Source organism: Ixodes scapularis, unplaced genomic scaffold, assembly GCF_016920785.2.
Source record: "Ixodes scapularis isolate PalLabHiFi unplaced genomic scaffold, ASM1692078v2 PGA_scaffold1__304_contigs__length_218370807, whole genome shotgun sequence".
Lineage (NCBI taxonomy): Eukaryota > Metazoa > Arthropoda > Arachnida > Ixodida > Ixodidae > Ixodes > Ixodes scapularis.
Window position 1 is genome coordinate 139,906,173 of NW_024609846.1, and position 24,096 is coordinate 139,930,268.

The 24,096-nt window shown below is 48.2% G+C and overlaps 1 protein-coding gene across 2 annotated transcripts in view; it reads right to left on the reverse strand.

The window, feature by feature from the left end:
• LOC8035386 (pleckstrin homology domain-containing family G member 5) overlaps positions 1-24,096 on the reverse strand; it is a 432,434-nt gene that overhangs the window by 24,376 nt on the left and 383,962 nt on the right. For both annotated transcript variants that reach the window (XM_042290955.1, XM_029985409.3), the window contains 6 exons: positions 16,656-16,805; positions 12,277-12,414; positions 11,087-11,212; positions 5,112-5,354; positions 3,486-3,716; positions 2,428-2,694 (listed from right to left, as the gene is read on the reverse strand). In XM_042290955.1, coding sequence (XP_042146889.1) covers positions 2,428-2,694; positions 3,486-3,716; positions 5,112-5,354; positions 11,087-11,212; positions 12,277-12,414; positions 16,656-16,805 — 1,155 coding nt within the window. The remainder of the gene's footprint in view (positions 1-2,427; positions 2,695-3,485; positions 3,717-5,111; positions 5,355-11,086; positions 11,213-12,276; positions 12,415-16,655; positions 16,806-24,096) is intronic.

The following is a 24,096-nucleotide window of genomic DNA, read 5'->3' on the forward strand; positions in this document are numbered from 1 at the left end:
CCCTACCCTACCCAACCCCCCCCCCCCCCCCCCCAACCAGAAACTTATACGAGTAGAGTAGCTATAGCAAATTAAGGTGCGTTCTTGACAGGAATCGGCAGCGCGGGAGTGTTGTACGGCATTTCTGACGTAACCCCCACTCCTCCACGCTAAAGGAAAGAAACAAAAAAGTGTGTAGCACTGCCAATTAACCAACTCGCTTAAGATCGCGGGTATTGTTTTCGCCAGTGGTTTGACGGCGGTAGACAACACACGACAGCGTGCACATTCGCGCACACAATGATGGTTTTGGTTTCGTTTTGACAAGACAAACTGAGCTCGAGAACGCATGTGCCTGTGCTCGCGATTCTTCACGGCTAAGCGTCCAAATATGGTAGGCTACCAAATAACAGGTAAAGCTAGTAAAGACCACTTACTACTGCTCATGTTAATGGCCAAGGTAGCCCACCGGTGCCGAGGCACCAACTCCCACGATCACGGCAAATCGGGACCACGGGCAACTGCATGCGCGCTCCAACCGCGCCAACCAACTATGCCCGAAACCAAACCGATGTTTTCGTATATAAACTCTTTGTAGTAAAAGCGACATCGCACTCTCAATGAACTAAAATCAGCGCCTCGTCCTGAGGTTAGACATGGTTCGGAGCCCCAGTCGAGTTGGTACGAGTCACCCGCAGTGACACCTAAGCAAAAGTACACACCTCATGGTGGCCCGTGGCCAACCGTTTTCCGCAAAATTTAAAGAAAACACTAAAAAAAAAAAAAAAAAGAAGTTGAAATTGGCGTTTAGGAGCAGGCTGGCGCAGGGAAGTGAATTGGCGCAGGGTGGCGCAATTGGCGCAGCGCTTCCACCCCTGCACTTCTCTCTCAAGTGTGTCACACATTTTGAAAGAAATAAGCGAATTTTGCCTGGCGCAGCCTTTTAACGGCGTCGTGGGTTGCGGACGGACGTTGCGAGCGTTCAGGCTTGCTAACCCTAATCACTTTTCTCCAGCGATGAAAATGCGTGAAAATTCGCATCCTTTATACGGTACGCGCCAGTAATACCTTCAACTTGAGCACAGGCATGAACTGCTTCAAATAAGAAACCCGGGCGATGTTCGAAAACACAAACGCTTAGAAATCACCACTGTAGTCGAAGTAAACAAACACGACGACACGGGCGTTTCTGCCGTCTTGAGAGTGCCGCCACGACATCGCCGCACGAGTAGGTGGATCTTCCCTTCTAGTACGTGCTGGGTTATCATAGCGACACATAACGAAAATTCACAGTCAAGGGTAGCGCTTTTACGCGGAACGATGAGCTTCCACCATGCCGTCTACGTCGACGACCACAACTGACGCAATGTTTGCGGATAGAAGCAGCCGGGCCGCGACCGGCATGCAATGCGCGCGAACACTTCTCCTCGACCTGCGATTGGTCTGTCGTTGCGGTTGTTTCCAATCTTTCCAATGCAGCGGAGGTACGCACGCACGTGAACGACACGTGCGTGCGTCCCTCCGTCGCTATGGCAACTGAAGCCTCTCCCTTCGCTTCTCCCCGCTTCTTTGAGCAACCTCCTTGCCCCGCGAGAGCCGCTTTGGCTCGCGCCGTTATCTAGTGTCGCACAGAGAAGCGTGCTCGCTGCGCCGGTCCCAGTTGCAGAAACCGCACTATAACCGGTATTTCCCTTTGCGCGCCTGCATTTTAAGCGGTATGTAACTACATGGAGTTCTATGGGAGGCGAACCGGTGGTTTAAAAAACCACATTATACCTGGTCCTGCACTATAAGCGGTTACGTTGTAAGTGGCCTATGCTGTAATGCCACGGAAGGCTGACTCGCGCTGGTTGCCCCCTCTTTTCATTTTTATTTATTCATACTAGCCACGACCGATGGGGAGTTTTCTGTCAACACCCACGGACACATTTTTTCCCAGATCCTGGCGCATAACAGCTTTGCTGTAAAAAATGCTAGTTTTATATTTTGTGAACCCTGAAACTTGTGATCACAGGAAGTTGCAGTGAACCAAAGGAGACTGGCCTTTCCAGTCAGCAATGTTCGCTTATCTCCCACAGTGGTTAAGTAACACTGTTTTTGTTGAGGTCAACAATGACCAGGGCTTTGCAATTACTAAAAGGCGTTTTAAAAAATAGCGTATCATCCCGAAAATAGGGGGAGGGCTATCTTTCAGTGGTGGGGCATGTCTCTGAATATTACGTTAATCAAATATAAAATAAACTTGATTCACATTTGATACAAACATTTTTGTCAGCCCCCATCTTACGCGAAAATGGGTCGACCCTTTTGCGAGAGTATCACTCCCAACTGCAAAAGGTGACATGCGTCGTCGAGGTCGCTCATGGCCGCCGACCCACGAGCGGCCCTTAAGGAAGCAGTCCTCCGCAGGCTCTTGGGGCACCTCAGGGAGTGGGTGGGTGACCTCACCTGAATGACGGGTGAAGTTGGGTAGCTGCGGTGCTCCCGGGCCTCCTCGTCGTGCGAGCAGACGGCGAGGGTGTTGGGGGACGCCCCCTTGAGCAGGAAGGCCCGGCGCTCCGGGCGCGGGGAGGTGACCAGCACGCAGACGGGGCTGGCGCGCGTCTCCATGCTGCGCGACCGGCCCTGCTCGTCCACGTCGTCCACCGTCATGCTCGGGTTGCGCAGCTCCCCCAGCTCGAAGCTGGTGGCGCGCCCCGTCGGCACCGAGGGGCCCTGCGAGGGCGGGAGCCCCAACGTCTGCTCTTACGGTTCCCCGGGGCGACGGATGCGTCAGGGTCGCGTATCGAGGCTCCTGAGCACGGAGGTAGGAAGGCTCTGGAGGTGACACGTGGCAGCCAGAGGTGAAGACAGAAGTGTGGGGAGACACGTGCCTCTGCACTTGGCGCCAAGTCAGCGCTCCTTTTCATCCAATGGCATATCTTGGTTATGGTCATCATTGGGGGCATGTCCCTCCAGACTTCGAGCTTTACCTCTGCTGGCCTCGTGTTGGCTCCAGAAGCTTCCTACCTCCATAGAACATATCCTTCCCCGGTTGCCAGACTCCCAGCCTTAATTGGTAGACCATTGGTATTTCCGAAGCTAGAGGTTCCCCGGAGCGCCCACAGGGACCCCCAGAACCCCAAATTACCTCAACCATCCAGGCCCCCATTTTAGTGTTTTCCCAGCTTAAGCAATATTTTGGTAGATCAGAGTGAGCCACTGGAGTATTACTACGCATCAAACACTCCCAAGTATTTTCACTATTTTTTTTCACGTTTGTAGTCTTCTTTATTGCATCGAGACGAAACTGCAGCAGGTTCCTCCGTTGCTTTTCGAGGCAGGGCAAGGATTTCTTTAGATTGAAAAGTTTGAGAGCCCCTGTTCTAAAGAGTGTTAGACTTTCCCGGCACAAACGTACAAACGTGCCAGGAGAGTCCAGCACGTTTGTCATGCTACTGAACAAAGAGCAGTCTTCCAATGCAGACGTGCCCTGTCTGCGGCGGCTGTCTCCCGCCCATACTTACGAAAAGCGGGGTGGGGCAGGGCACAGGCGGCCCGGCGGCGTCGCTCATGTCCACAGAGCCGCTGTGCGAGTGGACCAGGCTGGACTGGCTGGAGCTGCGGGGCGAAGAGGAGCGTCCGGCAGCCAGCAGGGCCCCCCGGGGGATGTCGTAGTCCTCCTCGTCTGCCCCCAGGTCCCCCAGGTAGCCCAGCTGAGGACAGGACAGCTGGGCACGGGCCTCCCGGTACTGCTCCTGAGGTGCGAGGGCACGTCCCCAGGCTCAGCCCCGGCCAAACGCCCCAAATGCTTCCAAGACCGGAGTTTTCGACACGCCCGAGCGGAAACTTGACCCCATCTCGGAAAGAAAGTTTCTGCCGCTACAGATTCGAACCGCTGCCCCACACAATAGCGCTACGGTGTCTGTAAAGTGTCTTTGACTATCGTAATTTCCGGACTACAGTCCGCTCCTGCCTGGACAGTTCACAGGGGAAAGTTTTGGGTCAGGCATAAGCCTTCGCTTAGGCAGTTTGTACCCTGTGCAAAGTCGGCACTTAGAGCCTAGTCCGAACAATAAATTTATCATGCACAGCACACCCTGACAAATGCTCGCTGTATCGGCTCACAAAGAATCATACATAAATCAATGTTAATATACTCTTTTTTTATAAAATTCATCACATCTTGTCAAAGTGACTGATAAAAAACAAAAAACAAATCCTCGCGTAGTCCGCACCCATAGATAGTCGGGTAAAATTTTAACCCTTAAACATGTATAGTCTGCAGACCATAGTCCGGAAAGTATGGTTACAGTCAAACCCGGATATACTAATTCAAAAAGAATCGTAAAATAGTTCAACATATCGATAATTTGATATACAAAAATATGTTAACTTAAGCTGCAGTTGAAATTTCCATGCGTCTCTGCTAATACCGAAGTTCAGCTCTGTTCGGGGAAAGAGTGCAAGCTACCGTTCCAACAGCGGGCACTCGCTGCCCTCCCTACGTGTGCGTGTGCCCTTCCCTTTGTTTTTGTCATCTTTTTTTTTTACAACTGCTCCTTTTGCTACGCATTCCCGTGCGCTTATGCTGACTTGGCGGTCTGCCAGCCCCGCAATGCAAGCGGTGTGCTCGCCGCCGGTGCAATCCGACCAAAGGAGAAGCGACGGGCGGCCGTGCTTCGTTCGCTATATCAAGTGTCCCCGCCATGGAAGTTTGATACCGAAAAACAACGCTCCTATACAATTACATTAAATTTTCAAGGGGATGTTTGGACTGTTCGATATAAACAATAATTCGAAATACCCGGGTGTGATATAACCGGGCTCGACTGTATCTCTTTGCTATCCTATCCCACCCATGCATTGAAAGTGGTCCCGAAACGGCAACCAATGACGTCATAGGAGCCGACAAGTCGTGGTTTTGCAATCCTGCCGGCGGGTCCTAAAAGTTCCATCCAAAAACACGAGTGAACACGAGCGTCCAAACCCCCGGCTGCCAAATCTTCCGCGGGCCGACGAGCCGGAAGGCGGCCTACGGCAGAACAAGCGCCCGCCACATTTGGCTCCACTGCCGCACCACCACCGAGATTGCAGCGGGCAACGGCACAACACGAGTGCAGCGAGCAAGTCGGGAGCTTTGGAAACCCCACCTGTGCCCTGCGCAGGTGCTCCAGCAGGGCCCTGGGCTCTGGGGTGTAGAGCAGGCAGTAGGCGGCCAGCAGCCCCAGGTCCCCCAGCTGGACCAGGAGGAGGCCTGATCCGTCCCTCAGCTCGTGCGCCAGCAGGCGGTCAACAGCCAGCGGGGGCCGCACCACCCGCACCCGGTCCCCCCGCCGCCCCAAGGCCTTGCACACCAACAGCACGTCCGTGAACAGGAAGCAGTGCACGTCCACCTGCAGTCGAGGGCCACGCTCCGCAGTCGAGCAAGGACGCGCGCGCCCCGCTTCGTCGGGACCGTTTGGACACGGGCGAGAGCTCGGCTTTCTTCTTACCGTGAGGAAAAGTGACAATTTTTTAATGATCGACGCAACGTTTTATATTTTATTAAGTATAGTCGACAACGGGTTTAGAAGTCAGTGGATGCTCCGCCCAACAAGCTTAACGTGTCCGGTGCAAGTGCCTCTGCCATTAAAAAGTGGTGCATTGTCTGCTCGGTGACCGTCGGTTTCAGGTGTGAGCCGAGAGAGTGAAGCTTGTTACATTTCAAACCGGATGACATCCTCGCAAAATGGCAAAGGTGCCTGCAATATTTTGTACGAGGCGAAGTACTGGAGCATTTGCTACCCCATGTCATCAGAGGTAACGGCAGGACGCCTTCGTGCGAGACAATGGTTGGACAAGGCAATTGCCGCTTACCCAATTTACCATCCAACCGATAGCAACAAGACTGGGTGAGGGCAGCAGTTTCACGGATAAATAAATACCGCTTGGAAGGCGTGATATCCGTTGACATCTTTCGTTTATTAATGACGAGCAGGGAAGTGGACAAAGTTCGGTGAGGCAGCTCGGCAATGGAGTAGCTCTAGCATTTCAAGTGGCGCACCGCATCTAAAGTGATGACTGCACCGCAGCATTGTCACACCATCACGAAGTAACGTTGACACCACCACGACTTTGACAAACCTTGTCCCAGGGGCAAACACTAAATGAATGAAGAGAACAGATTGGCGTGGAATAAGCTTGCGCCAGACTCAATGGGCGAAGCTTACGCAATTATTCAAAAAAAGACAAAGAGTGCTTCGACGTCGACTACATTACTATTGAATTCTCACATTGTCACACAAAAAAGTCGCCCATTTGTTGTACTACCACGATAAAAGCAGTGGTAACACAAAATGTGATGTGTTAGCATGAAGAAGCTATGCACATATATGGATACTGGATGGCGCGAAGCGGCCTTGTGTCGTGCAAGGGCCTGTGTCAACTTTTGTTGCTGGTTCCTAGCCGAATATGGTTAGGTGCCAGCCATACAACACATTTCGCGTTAAAACTACCACAAAGAAACGCTCGCATCGTCACATCTTTTGCTTTGTGGCTTGCCTCAGGTGCAAAAACTACACGTATGAAGAGGAGCCACTGGCGCTGCTTCCGTCGGTCTCGTCGAGCGAGGCTTATGCGATCGTCTGAGCCTGACCATGTCGACGGCAACTACTTAAAATCCTGGAAGATGCCCCAGCCATGAAAGATAGCCCACCCCTTATTTTTGGCTTGATTTGCTATATTCTTTTTTTAAACACCGAAAGATAGCTTACTTCAAGTAATAGTAGTGTTGGGATCAATGATGGCCTCGACATAAATGCGGCTAGTTCACTTTGGCGGGATATAAGCGAACGTTGCTGACTGGGAAGTAAAGTCATCTTTGCTTCATTGCCCCTCGCCACCATAACAAGCTTGGAAACGCCACAACGTAAAAATAGCAATTTTTAAAAAATTTTTTTGTTGTACATCGAAAGTTAGCCAACTATATACTTTCAGCTGATTTGGTCTTGATGTCATGTGGGCTATCTCTCGAGATTTCACGGTAAGTTAGACGGCAACACGACCGTTGAATCCTCACATCGTAACACAGAAACTACTATGCACAAAAGCGGATGCAGGCACAGGTCTGCGACGTAAACTCTGGTCACTTCGAAAAGCCAGTGTCCATTGACAGAGCCGACAAAGAAAACAGCTCGTGCCGTGATGAAAACGATAATTCGTCAAGCCGTGACATCAGTGATGTCAAGGAATGAGTGGAAGCAATTGGCTGGCGGTGTAATATAAATCCCTTTGAGGTGCATTTGCCGCTGAATTCTCGTCCTGTCACCCACTAGTACACTTGGCACATGGCATACCATGACATCTCAGTGCAGCGAATGAGCTGCGCTCTCAAATGAAACGGAAGCTAAACGGATGAGCTGCCCTCTCAAATGAAACGGATGTGCTGAAAATGTTTCAGACTTAATGAGTGAAATCGGTATTTAAGTAAAACAATAAAGAATAAAAAGTAGAAATGACTGTGGCTATATCAAGGCGTTTTATGAATTTAAAACGTTGTGAATGTACAAAATATGCCCCGTACGTGCCACCTTCACTCGCGTAAGTTCAAGCTCTCCAGCGGATACCACCGTTTTTTGATCTGTCGGCAAATTAACTTTTGTGGCAGCTATGCCATTCGAAGAAGGGGTTGCACGCAGTGATAAAATGCAGGAATTAAGCGTCGCATAGCCCGCAGAACACATAAGTTTTGTGCTACAGCTTGGTTGTTTTTTTTTCTCATATTTTCTTCTCTTCCGCATTTATTATGGCTTGCAGCATACATAAAGTACATATGCCCCAGCTCGACACAGTCGGTAAAACTATAACTACCGCTCACCGACAAGCACCTGTTAATGTTTCAGGCCTGTGAAATGCAATGTTACGGTTGAATCCCAAATAAAACGATCCAACGTCTAATCCTCACTGCAGCTGTATTCCGAAAGAGTCAACTAGACTATCGTTCTGATAAACGCGACGAGCACAGAATGTGCCATGTGTGCATTACTCGTGCCGTGTGATTTGTTACGCTTCGTTACGGAGAGCTTTGGGTAGCTTCGGATTCATTGTGCACACACCTCATCTGGTTTAGCGGAATGATCGAGACAAGTTTAAATTTACTCGGTATCCACGACGACGCGAGATCATCTGGGGAGCTGTGCTTCATCATTCGGGAGCCACATCTGCACACTGACGATCGCCTGCTATCACGGGCTCCCACGGGTCACACTTAGTTAAGCTGCTTGCGGTCCCTTTCGCTCCTCCTCGTGGCACTGAGCAAAGGAAGTCAGGACGAGGAATGCACAGCCCCAAGGTCGATTCCCACTGCACCACTTGGTAGATGTTGTCCACTACAATTACCATATTTGCACAATTCCAACGCGCACTTTAAACATTGGCGCCCGGTGCATGCGCCGACCTTCGACATCGTCGGAGCACACGTTTATAGAGTTTGCAACATCGCCACGGGATGGCACCACAGTCCTAGCAACCGAAGATCACCGGCGTAGTGGTGGACGGCAGGCATATCGCTTGGACGCGTACCAACGCCCCCATTTACGTCACGCAGCCGGCATGCGGGTACGCGCTTTGGATGACCTGAAAGCTCCTGCCGCCGGCTTTGGAGACCTGTAAATGCACATGGGCTGCGGTTCCGTTCATCGGCCTGCCACGCCGTTCTTGACGCGCAGTCGTCTCGACTGCGCGTCAAGAACGTCACTCCTGTATGCACAACAGCGAAATGGCTCTGTCAATTTTCGCACATCGCACGCATGCACTTCGTGCAAGCGCTAAGTGACCTAATCTGCCTGCACCAGGGAGAAGAGGGGTTTTGGGAATGTTCACCCCGCGGAGAAGTGCTGAGAGGCTGCATTCAGCCATGCTTTGTTATAACTATTGCGCGAAATGCCTCACGCATTTCTTCAACAATCGGTGTAACGGCAGCATCGATTTCGACCCATTTTTTTTTACGAAAAATATTCTTTTAAAATTACATGCGTGCTAAAACCAAAACAAACAAAAAACAAAATTGCGAAAGACTTTTTGTGTTAGATGGGTAGCCTCGTCGCCGTGGACATGTTGCGCTTTTGCTTGTGTCCAATCCAATCCACTCCTCATGTCGTCACGTGTTTTTTCGTTTAGACAGTTGGCATTTCGACATCCGTGTGACAACGAAATCCCTTCATCATACTCGAGCCGCAGTCAAAAAATGGAAAAAGCAGAAGCAATTTCATTACAAAACATCGTTCAAACGAAAGGCGATCGTGCTGGTAAAGAGCAAAGGGAATCGTGCAGTGTCCCAATCCTTGGGAATCTGGGAGACATGCGTGCACGGCCGAAGGAGTCAAAAGGGGTGCACATTTGACTGCAAGGCTAAGAGGCAGGGGCTCAATGGCCCCCCACAAGGGAGCTTTCTGGTACAAGAGAGCTCACCTTCGTCTTACGTCAAGGGGCTGCGACCGAGTCAGCAACCTGTCTCCTCGGACATCGTCGAAGCGAAATCCCTTCGGCCGGCTCGCAGCTCAGAGATCCCTTGAATTCGCTTCAAAGTCAGCAGGAACTGGATCATTAAGTTTATGAAGCGGAATGGATATTTTGCTTGGGAGAAGGACAAGCATCTGTGAGAAGCTCCCAGAGGCTTAAGAAGAGAAGCTGGTAGAGCAGTTTGTTGTCGCACTCTGCCGCTCGAACGGCTACATCGTCGGGCAGAGATTGGGAATGCCGGCCACACGCCAAAGTTTTTTTGACTTGCCCTCCAACTACACGGAGGAGGCGAAAGTGCCAAGCTAACAAGCACTCTCTCTTCTGACAACAAATAAAACGGGCTGACGGCAATGCCGTGCCGCATGGCCGACGTATGCGAGTCAGACCTCGTCCTCACCTTCGAGAAAAAGACCTCGCTGGCGAAAGTGACACACTTCAACAATGTAGCTGCACAAGTGCACCCTAAAGCGTGGATGGGCACCGAGCTCACAGTCGACCAGATCGGTTCCCTGCGAAGGAAGAGGCCCGGAGCTAGCCTCGGCGTCCGTTTCGTGCCGGCGCTCGACTTGTTTCGATGCCGCATCAACCGGCGCGTGAAGGAGGAGTTTGTGGCCTGCCACGCCGACCTCGCAATCGTTTTGGGCGGAATGACATCCCGACTCTGGCCGCTCAATGTCAGCTTTAATGACCCAACGAAGCATCACGTGTGCACAGTTTACAACGAGCGGCTTGTTGACGGTGAGCATGCTCTGCAACTTTGGCACAGTGTCTGAAGAAAGCAGCGCTTGACGACCTAGCGAAGTGGGTTCATGGTGCCTGGAAGGAGCTCCCACAGGGGGCCAACTGTCTGTGGTCCACGGACAGCACCGAGGAACTCCAGTCGAACACCAACAATGACTGGTGCGTCCTATTCGGTTGCTTTTCTGTGAGTGTACGTTCTATTAAAGGCGTTCTGGGAGGTATGCGTTGCTCAGCCTTCATTAATTTTTGTCCGAGTAGCAGAATCGGCACAAAGTTATCTTTCAAATATCCAGAAGTTAAACATATCTGCCGTTAGGATCGTGCAAATACAGTACTAATTGTTAACAATTATTAATTACGAGTAATTATGATAAAGTAAGCATTTTAAATCCTTTGAATCCCTTTGCATTGCCCGCAATGTGATATATAGGCTGCGTTGCATTGGCTGACATGCAACGGTTTTTCGTTACATTCAAGCATAACGCTTTTCTTATAAAATTTTGATTTTACATATTCTGGGTTAGAGTTAAGCAGCCAAAATGGCCAAATAGTACGAGTGATGCTGTCTTTGTTGCATATCCTATTATTTCGGGCACTTCCGAAGGCGAGTCCAGACGCAATGATACTTGACTAAAACAACTGGACTTCACCGTTTCCTCAATATTGTTACAGCAGAACTGCACAGTACAAAAACCGTGCCCATACCATCGTATCGATTGGTACAGAAATGTCCGTGCACGAATCGTGACCGTGCGTCGGACAAGGGCAACAGATAGATGCCAGAACGGCACCAAACACTACAGTACCTGGTCGGCAAAAGACGCTGAAATAAGCCAAGTATGCCCAATTTCCGAGAGTTCCTCCGGGGGCGTCCCCACAGACCCACCTTGCTGGAGCTCATGGAGTCCCTCATCTTGATGCCCGAGGCCTCGTAGAGCAACTGCCGACTCTGCTGGTGGCCGCAGCCGGGCATCGGGCACGTCAGGTCCAGCTCGCAGTGGGGACGAAGGGCCTGGGGACACGGGGACACCGGCTTCCTCACTCAATGTGCACTCCAAAGGGAGGAACCCCTCCACGGGGCACAAAGGAGAACTGCCACTCCAGCCAACCCAAATGCGTCTGCCCCAATTAGCTGCTGAATTCAGCTTGCAAAAAAGCCCCTCTTGACACGGCAGCATTGCCGAAACTTGTAGTTAACAATCAAGTGGGAAAAACAGAAGTCTGTTGCTTAAAAGCCAATTTGCAGGACCGTCTTCCACCAGGCTAAAAAACGCTTTCTCAGTGTCGTTTCTATCCCCTCTTGTGCTTTTCTCTTCTCCTCTCCCCTTAAGGAGCAGGTCTCCGAGCTACTTAAGAAAGGGGGCTTCTTACTTTCTTGGAGGGAGAAGAGAAATTGAGGAGTGGTTTCCTCACTTTTGGCTGCTTGTTGGGCTTTGACCGCTCAACCAATTTGGATAAGGCTAACGCCTCATCCAAAACGTCAAAACGGCTTAGGGAGGGCTCGCCAATACGAAACCCTCCCCAAACCGTTCAGGACGGGTATAGCTCGTCTGCCTTTTTCCCGCTCTCGCACTCAACCGTTTTGGACGAATTAGGCTGACTCGTGGCTTAGTTTCAGGCTCTGCCAGCAGATGACAGTGCTGAATTTTTATTTTTTAATTTTTCCCATTCTGTTTGGGGCTAGAAACTTGACCTTGAAGGCAACAAATGTAGTTTTGAAGACAGCAATTAAGCAGTTGAGGGTCAAAAATCTCCCCAAACTAAAGACGGGTAAGGGGTTAAAGAAACACTGAACTGCTAAAAAAAAAACAATTTTTTAAAATGCCTATTAACACAAAGAATAAGAATTTTTTTAAAAGAAACTAAAAAATGTTGAGTGCAATATTGATGTCGCAAGACTCGTCTGAGCAATCCCAAAGCACGCTTCTTTTACAGGATTGATGTTCGGAACACAAAACAGGTTTTGAAGTTGCTCCTAAATCACAATGCGTCTCGCGACATAAACATTACTGTATCGGGCATCGAAATGGACTAGAGTACTGCGGATAGGAGTCTGCCTAGGGCCGACGTGGCTACCTTTTCGACCTCGTCGTTGTTGATGTCGAACGGGTCGTAGCTCTCTATCCGGCTGATGATCGACTTGAGCCGTTCCAGCTCGTGTCGCTGGCGCAGCCGCCCGTCCACTGCAAACACGAAGCTCTCCACGCAGTCGTTCTGCAACGAGACAAAACACGCCACTTGGGTCACAGGGAATGCCCACAGCTGCTCGAACCTGTGGTGCGATGACCCAGAAGCCCATGCTGAAGATCGATAAAAAAATATTTTAATGCATCTTAGTTCTACAGAAAAGGTCAGGAGACACAAACACTACAAAAGTTAATTTTGAGCAGGGATGGGCAAAATACATGCAAATATGTATCGAAATACAAATACAAAATACTTCGTCAAAAATGTATTTAATTACAAATCTAATTACATTCTAAAAAAAGCATTTAAATACAAGATACAAATACAACCAAATGTATTTGGTCTCCTCCAAATACTTTTCCAAATACATTCCTCAAAATTTGCGTCAGCGACTCAGAGCACCTGCAACGGGTTTCTGGGTATCTCATTTTAATTTTGCATCGCACATTCGGGAGTTAGTGTGCGAGGCTCTAGTGAAGTAATAGAAATAAAATCACAAAAAAATGTAATCAGCTTGGACGTAATACGTGAAAGAAGTACAGAGCTTCAAGCAGCTTTTTTTGTCGATTACATTTAGGTATTCGCGACTCCAGCGACCTATAGGGGGCGCCCCCACCAAACAAAGATGGCGGCTGAGTCCAGGTCGCGGTGGCTCGGCCGGGCCACCTGAACAGGTGGCGCGTTCAATTTAACAGATTTTCTTTTGTTTAATGCCCAATTTTATAGGTATTTGAACTGAGACGGTTAAGTGTAGCCGGTGCAGATAAACTTGCAAAGCATAGTTTTGTTTTGCCGGTGTTTTTTTTTTTTTTTTTTTTTTTGTTCTTTTCGTGTTAAACTTTCGTTTCGGAGATTTCGTTCAAAACCGAAACTATGGGCTCCGGAGAGACGGTAATATACTAATCAGTTTTGATCATCTAAGGAAAGCGGCGATGACTATAGAATTGTTCCACAGAGAGTAACTTTTCAGCTAACTCGCATGCCTCGACCATGCGACTTATCTGTCCGCGAAATCGAGCTTTTGTGCGTATCCGCGTTTACGAAACAGCTCCAGTCGTCTGCTCGGCCAACAACACAGGCTGCAGCAAAATTACGAAAATTAAGCAACCGCTTCTTGAGCCAAGGACCATGTTAACCCGCCGGTGCCCCACTAAGCAGCTGATACTCGTATTTCAATTCAGGTTTTAGTAGCAATCGAGAAGTCATTTTGACGAGCGGGTTATGTATTATATTACGTACTAGGGGGGGGGGGGATCCCACTAAAGCGATATTAGTATATCCTTCGGGTTGAAATATGAGCTTAGTTGACTAGCAATTAGGTGAGCTGCTGAATAAAAAGATATTTGACAGACGGAGACATACTACTTAAACTTAGCCAAATGGTTCTATAGCCGGCAGCACGGGGACAAGCTGAAGAGTGAAGATCCGCGCAGAACCTCTCTGCATTGACCGGAGAAAATTTGTATTTTTTTGTGGCCGGTCAACCTGACCAATGTAGACGTATATTGCTGCTGGCTTCGACGTCTTCGTAATATAAATATTGGAGGCGCGATAGGTCAAAATGCCGTGACAGCATCTAACGTTGCGAGACTTGTCTCCCACCTTTTGAAGACAGATAATTTCCCTCATTCATCATTTGCAATGAGCAAGTTTTCTTGAATCAAGTAATTACGAAATAAGCCCAACTCCTTCAGTGTGGTCCAGAGGCTTTTTCGGCGAAAAGCAGCCAAGATGAATAGCCAACGCACCGACCGGCGTGGGTGGCTCAAACTTGAAGCTAACCGAACACAACCAAACTCAAGAAAAGCAGCTATCGAACCTTCCCATTCACTTGACTGCAACATTGATGTTCCCTCCAGTATCAGTTACCAAGCAGTCGTCACTTTGAATGATATTCGAGACAGACAAGAAATCAAAAAGTTTTTCCGTGATTCCTCCCCATCCAAGAAATCGAAAGCACGCGACCGTGTGCTGTGGAGTAAACGGGCTTTCAAACACGTAATAGAAGAAAACAATCTACTCAGGCTTCACCACACTAATGATCACTCACACAAACTTAATATTCGGACCTTCGTCAAATTACATTGTTCGCCACCACGCCGACAACACGTCTCCGCGAAAGCCACCAGAGACGCGGAGGGGCGCGGAGCGACCTGGACCGGCTGGTTCCCGGTTTTTCCGCTTGGCGGCGTCCGTTTTGCTGGAGTCGCGAATAGACCAACAAAGAACCGAGACGACCAAGACGCGCAGCACTAGCCAGAGAATTTTTTATTGTTGGGACTCGCACCAGTTACAAAAATCTGGACGACCCGCGCATTTAGAATGTTCCAGGCACTTATGGATGGAAATCAGGCTGGAAAGCAACACAAGTTGTCACAGGCACTTATTTAGCCAGTCTGCCTGTGAACGTCGATTTCGTCACTATTCTTGCCCTGGACTAGCACCGTAATCACAAAGTCACTAAACGCTTGTGCTTTATTGAGAGACACTGCATTCGGTGCAGAACGTAGTTTTCTTCCTGCTCGGGACAGTGACAATAAATTTGAGGGATGTATTTTCACCCACAAAATTGTATTTAATTACAATTGTATTTGAAATACCCACGTTTTAGTATTTAAATACACACGTCAAATACATTACTCAATTTGTAATTAAATACAAGTGCAAAATACACTAAGTATTTGAAATACGTATTTCAAATACTTGTATATGAAATACTGCCCATCCCTGATTTTGAGTAAAGTTGCATTGAACACGTCTTTAGTTTCCATGTACTAGTCCCTGCCCCTAATGAAATGCAACGGCTTAGTGCATGGCTTTCGATACATGCCGCGCTGCCCAAAGGGATCCTGGGAACTCGTAAAGATGGAGGTGGCGGCAAGACGCAATTGGAGTTTAATTTTAATCAGAAAATAAATGGTCAGTTAGAAAAATATTAACATTATAAGCAAGTTTGCACTAAACTGGGAAAGACACCTTCTACTAGGCATTTTTATTGGGCCTTTCTCTAATACAGTGTGATCCATTTATAACGATACCACATATAACGATGTAATGCTTATAACGATCAGTTTCTAGAGTTTCTAGTCTAGAAATGATTAGATTCTAGTCCAGATACAACGATAATCAGTTGTAACAATTGAAATTTCAGGTTTTCTCGTTATCGTTATAAGTGGATTGCACTGTATAGCTTTCGAGAGAACCAACAAACTGCAAACACTCGCAAGACATTTCTTTCAGCGAAGACTCGTTTTCAAAATTGCCACTGACATGGCTGAAGAAAAATTTAAGGGAGATCCATTGGGAAACCCCTAGGGTATGCATTGGCATGACCCTTGGGAAAGGCCGCACATGTCCCCTCCCCATTTAGGGAACACTAATGCCGATCCCTACACTTTTCTGTTGTGGCCTTCTCTTTTTTTTTGCTTCCTCTATTTTTTGCTGCCTCTCTTAGGCTCCGTTACGGGGTCAGCGTCAGTGTTTCCCAAAAAGGAATGTGCGAGGCATTTCCCAAAGGTCATGCTAACATATTCCCTAAGGATCCACCAATGGATCTTCCTTTAATTTTTTCTGGCGAAGCGGGCTCACCAAGCCTGCTTCTTCCCAGCCTCTGCTGCGCACAAACCTGCGTCAGCTTGCCGCTCCTTGCGCTGCATTTAGGCCAGCCGAATTAGGCGCTGCTTTTGCCCTTCTGTCTCGTTCGGCCACCTTGCACGCTTAGCAGCGGCATCCACTGCTTGACGCCGCTTTTGCTGTTACCGGTTTCCTGCACTTGCATTGGCTTCTGCCCCGTGACGTCGCCTCCCTCTCGCCTTTGTCCTTCACTACTCTCCTTCTCTCTACACGGCGCGCTTCCCTTTCCACTGTCCTGTCTGTAGATGGACGGCGTCAGCTTTTTACTGCCATGTAGGTATGAATGATAACACATTAATAATTTATCCGGTGAATCACCTCTCTACCCAATTGCTCAATGATCTTCTTGGATCAAAGGGCCGGTAAAAAATTTAGCCTCATACACGCCCATTTGAATCTTTAGGGTACCAAGATTCACAAATCTACCTTAAATCTACTTATTAAAGATTCGGACACGTATAAATAACCGGCCCCTAAAGAAACTGAACACGAATAGCCACATTCTGCTGCGACAAGTTGGAGAGCATTCACTAGCTGAAGTAAGCTCCGACCCGCAAGTCACGACGCGCAACCGCGGGCAGCCCGCCCCTCGCCCCGGGCGTTGCCGAGACACGCCTCACCGCGGGGTTACTCACCATTTCAACGAGGGCCTGCTTGGAGGCCTCGTCATCCGTCTTCTTGTGAATGGCCTTCAGCAACAAAGAGTACTTGGTGAGCCGCTGCATGGGCTTCACCAGGAGATCAGTGAAGCGGAGACGCTCACAGTCCTTCCTCGCCTCGCACCACTGCACAGAGAGCCGGGCACGCGTCGATCAAAGCACGCCCGGAGAGCCTACGGCTGCAACCCCTCCTCATTCCCACGTGCTGGTAGTGTGGGGACGTACAGTGGCAAGAGGGAGCAAAAGACGCGGTACCTGGAACGCGTCTCCGATTGGTGCGTTTACCTAATCCGTGTCGGGGTCTTTTGATTTCCGCCCGAAGACGTCGCAGACGTGTCCTGCCGTGACCCTGGCAAACGCGGTGGACGCCTGTTCTGCTGCAGCTTGCTCTACGGCTTGACAGTTCTTAGAGGCACCCCAAGTTGCTGTAGCAGCATCCCGACTCAACTACCAGCGGGTTGGGATGTCGCGACGACGGCGATACTCTCGTTTTGTTGTCTTTTTTTGTCAGAACTTTCACGACCGGCCGCTAGGGTCACAGGCCTGGTCCTGCGACAAAACTCTTTGTCCCTTTGAAACCACTCTGGATAAATGGGCAGGGTGAAACGCTGAACAAACTGGTCGGAGACACGTTAGGGACGGGTAGTCGACCCGAGTTTTCGTTTCAACAAATGTGATTCGAAAACAAATGGGCACTATGCTAAGCCAGGAGTGAATCGAATGCAACGAAGAGGCTTAAGAAAGCACGAGACATCTCATCCTGCATTTGTCCTTTTCGGTACCTTTCCTTTATTCTTGTGGCACAACCAACACACGCTCCTTTGCCAAGCTTACCGAGCTCCTACGAAACAAAGAACGCATATCTAAAAAGTCTTTTCAATTGTATTCAGTGTTCTACGAAACATTTGGATTTTTTTTTAATGCTCTTCAATGACACAATGTGGGCTTCTTCAAAGGCTTCTCTAACCATAAAATTCCGTAGTCATTAATGCGGTGGTGCTTAAATACGGTAGAACATCGCCAATATTTTCCCAGTATGTATGTTTTCCCGGATGTTGTGCTCAAAAGCTCCGGTCTCGTCTAACTCCCATAGGTGCCACCAGGACGGGCATGCTAGGAGCAGTGCCTGATGCGGGAGAGCATCTGAGCTAGCTCAATAGGCTCGGAAATATTGCTCACTCTTATAAGGCCAACATTCTTTTGCTACAATTGTGAGTCAGCCATTAACTGGAAAGAAAGAGCTGAAAACAAAATGTCGAGCCCCATTTATATATTGAATATGGTACTTCTCTGCAGCTGTGCAAGTCCACATTAAATAAATTGCTGTGCGAGAGTGGCTTCCCGTCTCACCTATAACCTCCCAAAAGACTTATCAATTGTTACATTCTCCCTGATTACATATATTTTTACTGCAGTCCCTTAGAGAATATATTAATAAAGTTCTACTGCATGCGGGCCCTTTACCTTTTTTTCAATCTTGCGGTATACAGTTAAACCTCAATGTAACGAAGTCGGTAAAATTCGCAATTTACTTCGTTACATTCAAATTTCGCTAAATCGAAATTTGGCTTTAGCATGCGAAAAAAAAATTCCGAAACATTTTACGGGTATGAAAACTCACCGAAAATGACATTTATTTAGGGGCAAAGTAGTCCGCGAGTTTTGCTTGCGCCTTGTCCGACAGTAGCAGCGGCGTCATACGGCGTTCGAGCGCCCAGAGCGCTTACACGGCATCTTGCTGCCCATGTGACGCCGTGTACCTCCTCAGTACGTCCATTGCGTCGAGCACTTCCCGAGTGCTCGTGATCTCGGCAGTTTCTTCAGGATGGCGTCCAAAACGTTTACTTTCTCATCCAAAGAAACAACTTTACGTTTCCTTATGGCAGCAAGCACGTGAGTGAACCGCCCGGTTAAAAAATAAAGCTGTTTAGTTTAGGCGGTGCCAATGTTTCCAACCTACACAGCACTCTTGACCGCACAGTTTACTTTCCCCCTTGCGCCCACAGTGTGCTTGCGCCTTTGCTTTGCACCACGCTCGCAAGACGATAATCGGTCTTCTCGGTCTTCTCCTAGATAGCACTGCCCGTGCGGTCGCGCGGTCGCGCCATCACGTCGCTCCCCCGCTGAAGTTGGCTCCCGCGCTACCCGCGGTACAGTGGACTATGATGATCAGTGAATGTCAGTGGTGATGCTGTTATGCCGTGTAAACTTTTTGCTCGGCATTTTCTGGCCAGCCCCGCGGAATCCGCTTTGCCGCATGCCTCGCCGGCGCTACCGGCGCCGCATCCTCGGCGTTGGAAGGCCTGTCCCCGTGAAGTAACCTAACAAGCGCTCGCGTTTGCGCATATTATTTCTTTTTTTAACCACAATTTTTTTGCGAAGTTGTTTTTTAGAGTTGATTTATTTATTGCCTTCTATGGCAATGGCGCTTCGTTATATTGAAATAGCAGCAAAATCGACTTCGTTATATAGAGACTAAAAATACATGGGGTCTATGGGCAAGAAATTATGAAAAATAAAATACTTCGTCAAATTGAGGATTTCGTTACATTGAAGTTCGTTATATCGAGGTTCGACTGTACTGCCTGTTTTTAAGCTGCAAGAGCATATCACACAAAGAAGTTTGAAACATCATTCTATATTTCTAAAAAGAGTTAGGAATGATATCTGGGTCACACAACTTTTTAACATCTGATGAAAGAAGACTATCAAAATTACCCCTCAGAGCAACCACGAGGTCACTGACCTGACAATCGTCATAAGTAAATGACAGCATCATGAGGAGTTAGAGAAGAGTGCAAACTCAAGAAATTCCCATAAAGTTGAGAGTGTGCATCTATAATCTCTCTGATGTTTTGGCACTTTTAGACTTTCGAATGTGTGTTTACTCTGACTCTTTAGTCATTTTAGACCTGTGCTATGCATTGTGTTCTCTTTTGGTGATTTTCAGAGTCGTTTGAAAGGCCAGAAACACAGAACACATTCTGTATCTAACTTTCCCTCTAGATTTAGCAGAAAAATTGGCTTGGCACACATTTTCATTACCGTTGCACTCCAGACGACAAAACAAGCCCATGAATACGTTCTGTGTTAAAACTCTGGAAAATCGCAATACCAAAGTCGAAACACAAGTTCAGAATTTACCAAATAAACACTATCACATACCAGTCACGGCACCGAATTGCACCGTGGACCAATCCGGAAAGCCCGTGGCCATCGCAATTTATGTGTCAACAGTCTGACGCACGCCTCGGTAGGGGACTATTCGAGCATCGCAGAGGAACAGTGACCCATGGCAGTGTTTGAAGTATAGCTTGTTACAAGTGACAGCTTTTCCAAAGCGGTAGCTTTATAGGGCCAACCAACCTTAGGGGCAGCGTAAGCACGAGATGTGTAGGTCGGTCAGTCCAGAGCTATCTCGAAGAAAATGGCAATCGGTGCCAGGGATTGAACTCTGGTCATTGGAGTGGAAGACGAGCACGCCACTGACTGAGCTATAGATCCAGCATGCAAGAACGGGAAGAGCAGAAGCAGGTGGTGCAAGAAAGTGTGCGGAGTGGAGAAAGCAAGAAAAAGAGGAGCAGAAAAAAAAACAGCTGGTGTAGAAAGAGTGCACAGAACAAGAAGGAGTGAAAAGGGCAGGAAAGCGTGCTTCTCCTCTCTTGGCGACCCAGAAAATTCGGAGGAAAGGCTTTGTATCTGGATGGTGCTGAAGCCTGAAGGGAAGCACGCGCAGCGTCACAAAGAGACTATGGTGCGACGTCATCTGTTTCGATACAAAACCCTGGCCTAGGCACTACTCACCCCAAACACCGAAAGACGTCCTGCCCTAGGCACCCTGCGGACTAAGAATAGCACCCACCCTATTAAGCTACCACACTTAAACGCATTTGGCAGAATCACCAAACATGCACCCAGTTTTTTCAGTACAATACTATGCACCCTTTACCATAAAGTTCTGAAAGAACGCCCACCCACAATGAAGACATAGATGGTGAAAAACATGGGCTGGGCTATCTTTGGGGACGCCACAGCAAAACTTTATCAAAAACTGGCTACAAACCACGTGACGCGGGAACTGATACCGCAGATCGCGGACACCGCAAATTCGCATTTCACGATGCGATAAACAAACGGGACTTCGCTACAAACTCCTGTGTCACGGGAAAGGGTACCGCAGCTTGCGGATGCAGCAGATTTGCGTTTAACGGCGCGAAAGACCCACGGAAATCCGCTGAGAACTCGCATCTCACGAGAATGAATGCCGCAAATTGCAGACGTAGCACATGCAGGTTTTATGGTGCAATAAACACGCGGAAACCTGCTACAAACTTGCCCATCACGGGAACCGATTTCGGACAAAAAGGCAGGAAACCCCGCTGCAAGCTCGTATGTTACGGAAACAAATAGCGCAGATCGCAAACGCAGCAGAATCGTATTTCACGATGCAATATACATGCGAAACCAGCTCGCGTGGACTAGAGATCGCGACCGCAGAATGCAAAAAACGCGGGAATCCGCTAAAAACTTTGTCACGGGAACGGGTACCGCAGATTGCGGACGCAGAAAATCCGCATCTCACAGTGCAACATACACGTGGGAACAACTCGCATGTTACGGGGGCCGATATCACGTGCACAGATCGCGGACAAAAACGCGGGAACCCACTGTAAGCTCGCTTCTCAGACTTGCCGGTACAGCAAATTGTGCGGTTGATGCGATTCCCGTCGGATATTGCGTGACGTCCGACGTAAATTTGGGGGGGGGCAATGTTTTGGAATGTTTATGTTACAGATATTTAGACAGAAAAACGTGATGGGCGATCTCGAGGGGGCGGGCGTTCTCTCGAAACTTTACGGTAGATTCTTAAATGACTAAGGAGTAAAGAATTATAGATCCGCAAATTGTCCGAAAATTCGCCCTATAAGTTATAAAAATATGTGTCTAAACGCCACTCTGCGGCTCAGAAAATTGCACGTTTTAGGCGTTTTTGAGCTTGTATCTCTCAGCAGTTCGGCGTCACCTGCCATTTTCGTTGCTCCGAGAAGAAAGAGCAAGCCTCCATCTTTCCACTGACTCCTTCCATAGTTTCGTACTCGCAATAGGAAAAATAAAAAAATAAAAGTTTTCCTGTATACTCTTTATGCTCCAAGTGGCACGTGACGCGAATGCGCGACCACCATTGGCCGCCGCCAAGATGTGACGTGCAGTGAAGCTCGCACATAGTTTCGTATCGCACCGCATCACTACCTTCTCAAACGAAAACCAAGTTTGCTGTTCTCCTTCCGACAGTTCCAACTATGGATGGCGAGAAGAAGCGCAACTTTCGTCACCGCAAGAGCCGGACTACGTGGCCGAACAAGGGGAAATGCAAATCAAAGCAAAAAAGCGTAACAAGCACGGCGGCCGCAACGACAGCCCCGTTGTGCGAGCAAAATGGCGGCGCACCCAACAACACAACTGTCGGTCAGTCAAGCACTTCTGTTTTCATCGTCGATGCTTTTAGCTTTGTGATCGCATCGGAAAAGAAGCTGACAGCGTTCCGAGATGAAGAGACAGCGAGAAGTGGAAGCGGCGCAAGCGCTGTTACCTGCGAAGTTGGAACTGTGACGGAACTTGTGGGTGGTACAACGTGTGGGACGTGTGGGATGCGCAAACTTGCTGTTGTGGAGGTCGAGGGTGCAACCTATGCAGCGGGGGGATTCTAGTTTGGTGCTCCAGACTCTGACATTTGGTACTAGATTACAACCAAATTTTGTGTGGTTTGAGTGAGAATTTAGGTATGTCACATAAAACTAAACTTTCATTTGTGTTTTTCTCAAATTGGTATTTTTGTAGAGTAGATTGTTCGGCTACTTGGTTTTGGAATTTGGAATACATTTTAGCGCTCAAAAAACAGGGACAAAGAGGCGAGAAACAGACAGCACAGTGCGCTTTTGCCTGTTTTTAAAGTTTGTGCACACATTTTTTACCGAATGCAGTTACTGTGTAGCAACCAAATTTTGCACCGGCGTTCCTGGTGATGTATAGAGTGTGCAAATCTTGCTAGTTATGCAATTGGCACTACTGAACTTTTATAAGAATTATAAAATTAAAAGTAATGACTCAATAGTTAATCATTTTTATTTCCTCTCGAGGCATAGATTTTTGTTTTTCCAGGAGGGTTTGCACACTCTACTGTTCACAAGGAAGCAACCAGGCTGCTTTAGGATGCTCTCTTACAGTAAATTTGAGGGAAAAAAAATGGTGCACCAAAAAGGCATTTTATATGCCTTCATACAGCACAGATATTTCACCAAGGCAGATATCAGAAAACTGACTACATATATGCAAGAGGAGCTCAATATGTACTAGCTTCAAAATTTAAAAAAATATATATTCTCGAGGAGCATATCCTTTTAAAAGTTTAATCATTGTCGAAAGTTACATCCACACCTTTTTGAAGGCAAGAAATGATTTACATCTAAGGTAACGCAAAAGTACCTAATGTTTTGTTAGTTTTTGGAAGTAAAGATAACAGTATTTCATTACATCTAGAGGGCGGTAATGAATCTCAGTAATGCCTACATTTTCGACGCAGTAACGAATAGTAATGCTATCTCGTCCCTTATTTTCAGTAAGGGGCACAACACTGACCATGATAATGAGAGTGTGGGAGGAGCTTCTGGAGTGTTCTTAACTCGTATCTGACTATAGCTCGAGGACAACCCATACTCTCCTACACTTTAAGAAAATATGATGTATGTGCTTGCCCACTAATTACTTGGTAGAGTCAATCGCAGCAATCAACACAGGAGGCTCGGTGAAAGACGAGGGTGAAAATATGTTTAGATTTAAGAGGACAGCCTGCACTGCGACTATGAGCACAATGTTTCATATGCTTATGCCATGCTCAGTGCCAGAGCGCACACTGTCTTTCTCCTCGTCATTCGTACAGCTCCCCCCGCAGGTCACAGTGACTGCCTCTACCAAATGTTTGGTCGGAGAGTAGATACACCAGACTTCTAGGAGTGTAGAGGGTGTGGCAATATGAGCTGGTACAGCAGCACTGGTACAGTAAAAATGCCACGCAAAGAGCCCGGGTGGGTTAAGCTGCTAAAAAGAAAGGTTGTAATAAACTGCCACGTTCCCTATCACTGCAGTGCGGCAACAGACCACAAGGCCTAGCATTCCGGAGGCTCCCCACACGGCATATTGCTACCTTTGATTAGCACTCGGCACGTAAAGCCACCTAGTAAGCTAGAGCTAAACCCCAATTGTGAGTCCGCAGTTCGTACGACATCCTGCATTTTACGACGATTTGGCGTGGGCCTGGCAAACTCCCCATAAAAATAATGTAGCAGAAGTTCGGATTTCACGACGCACGAATGCACGCATCCCACGATCCTGGAATGTTCGACCCAAGGAAAAACAGGCA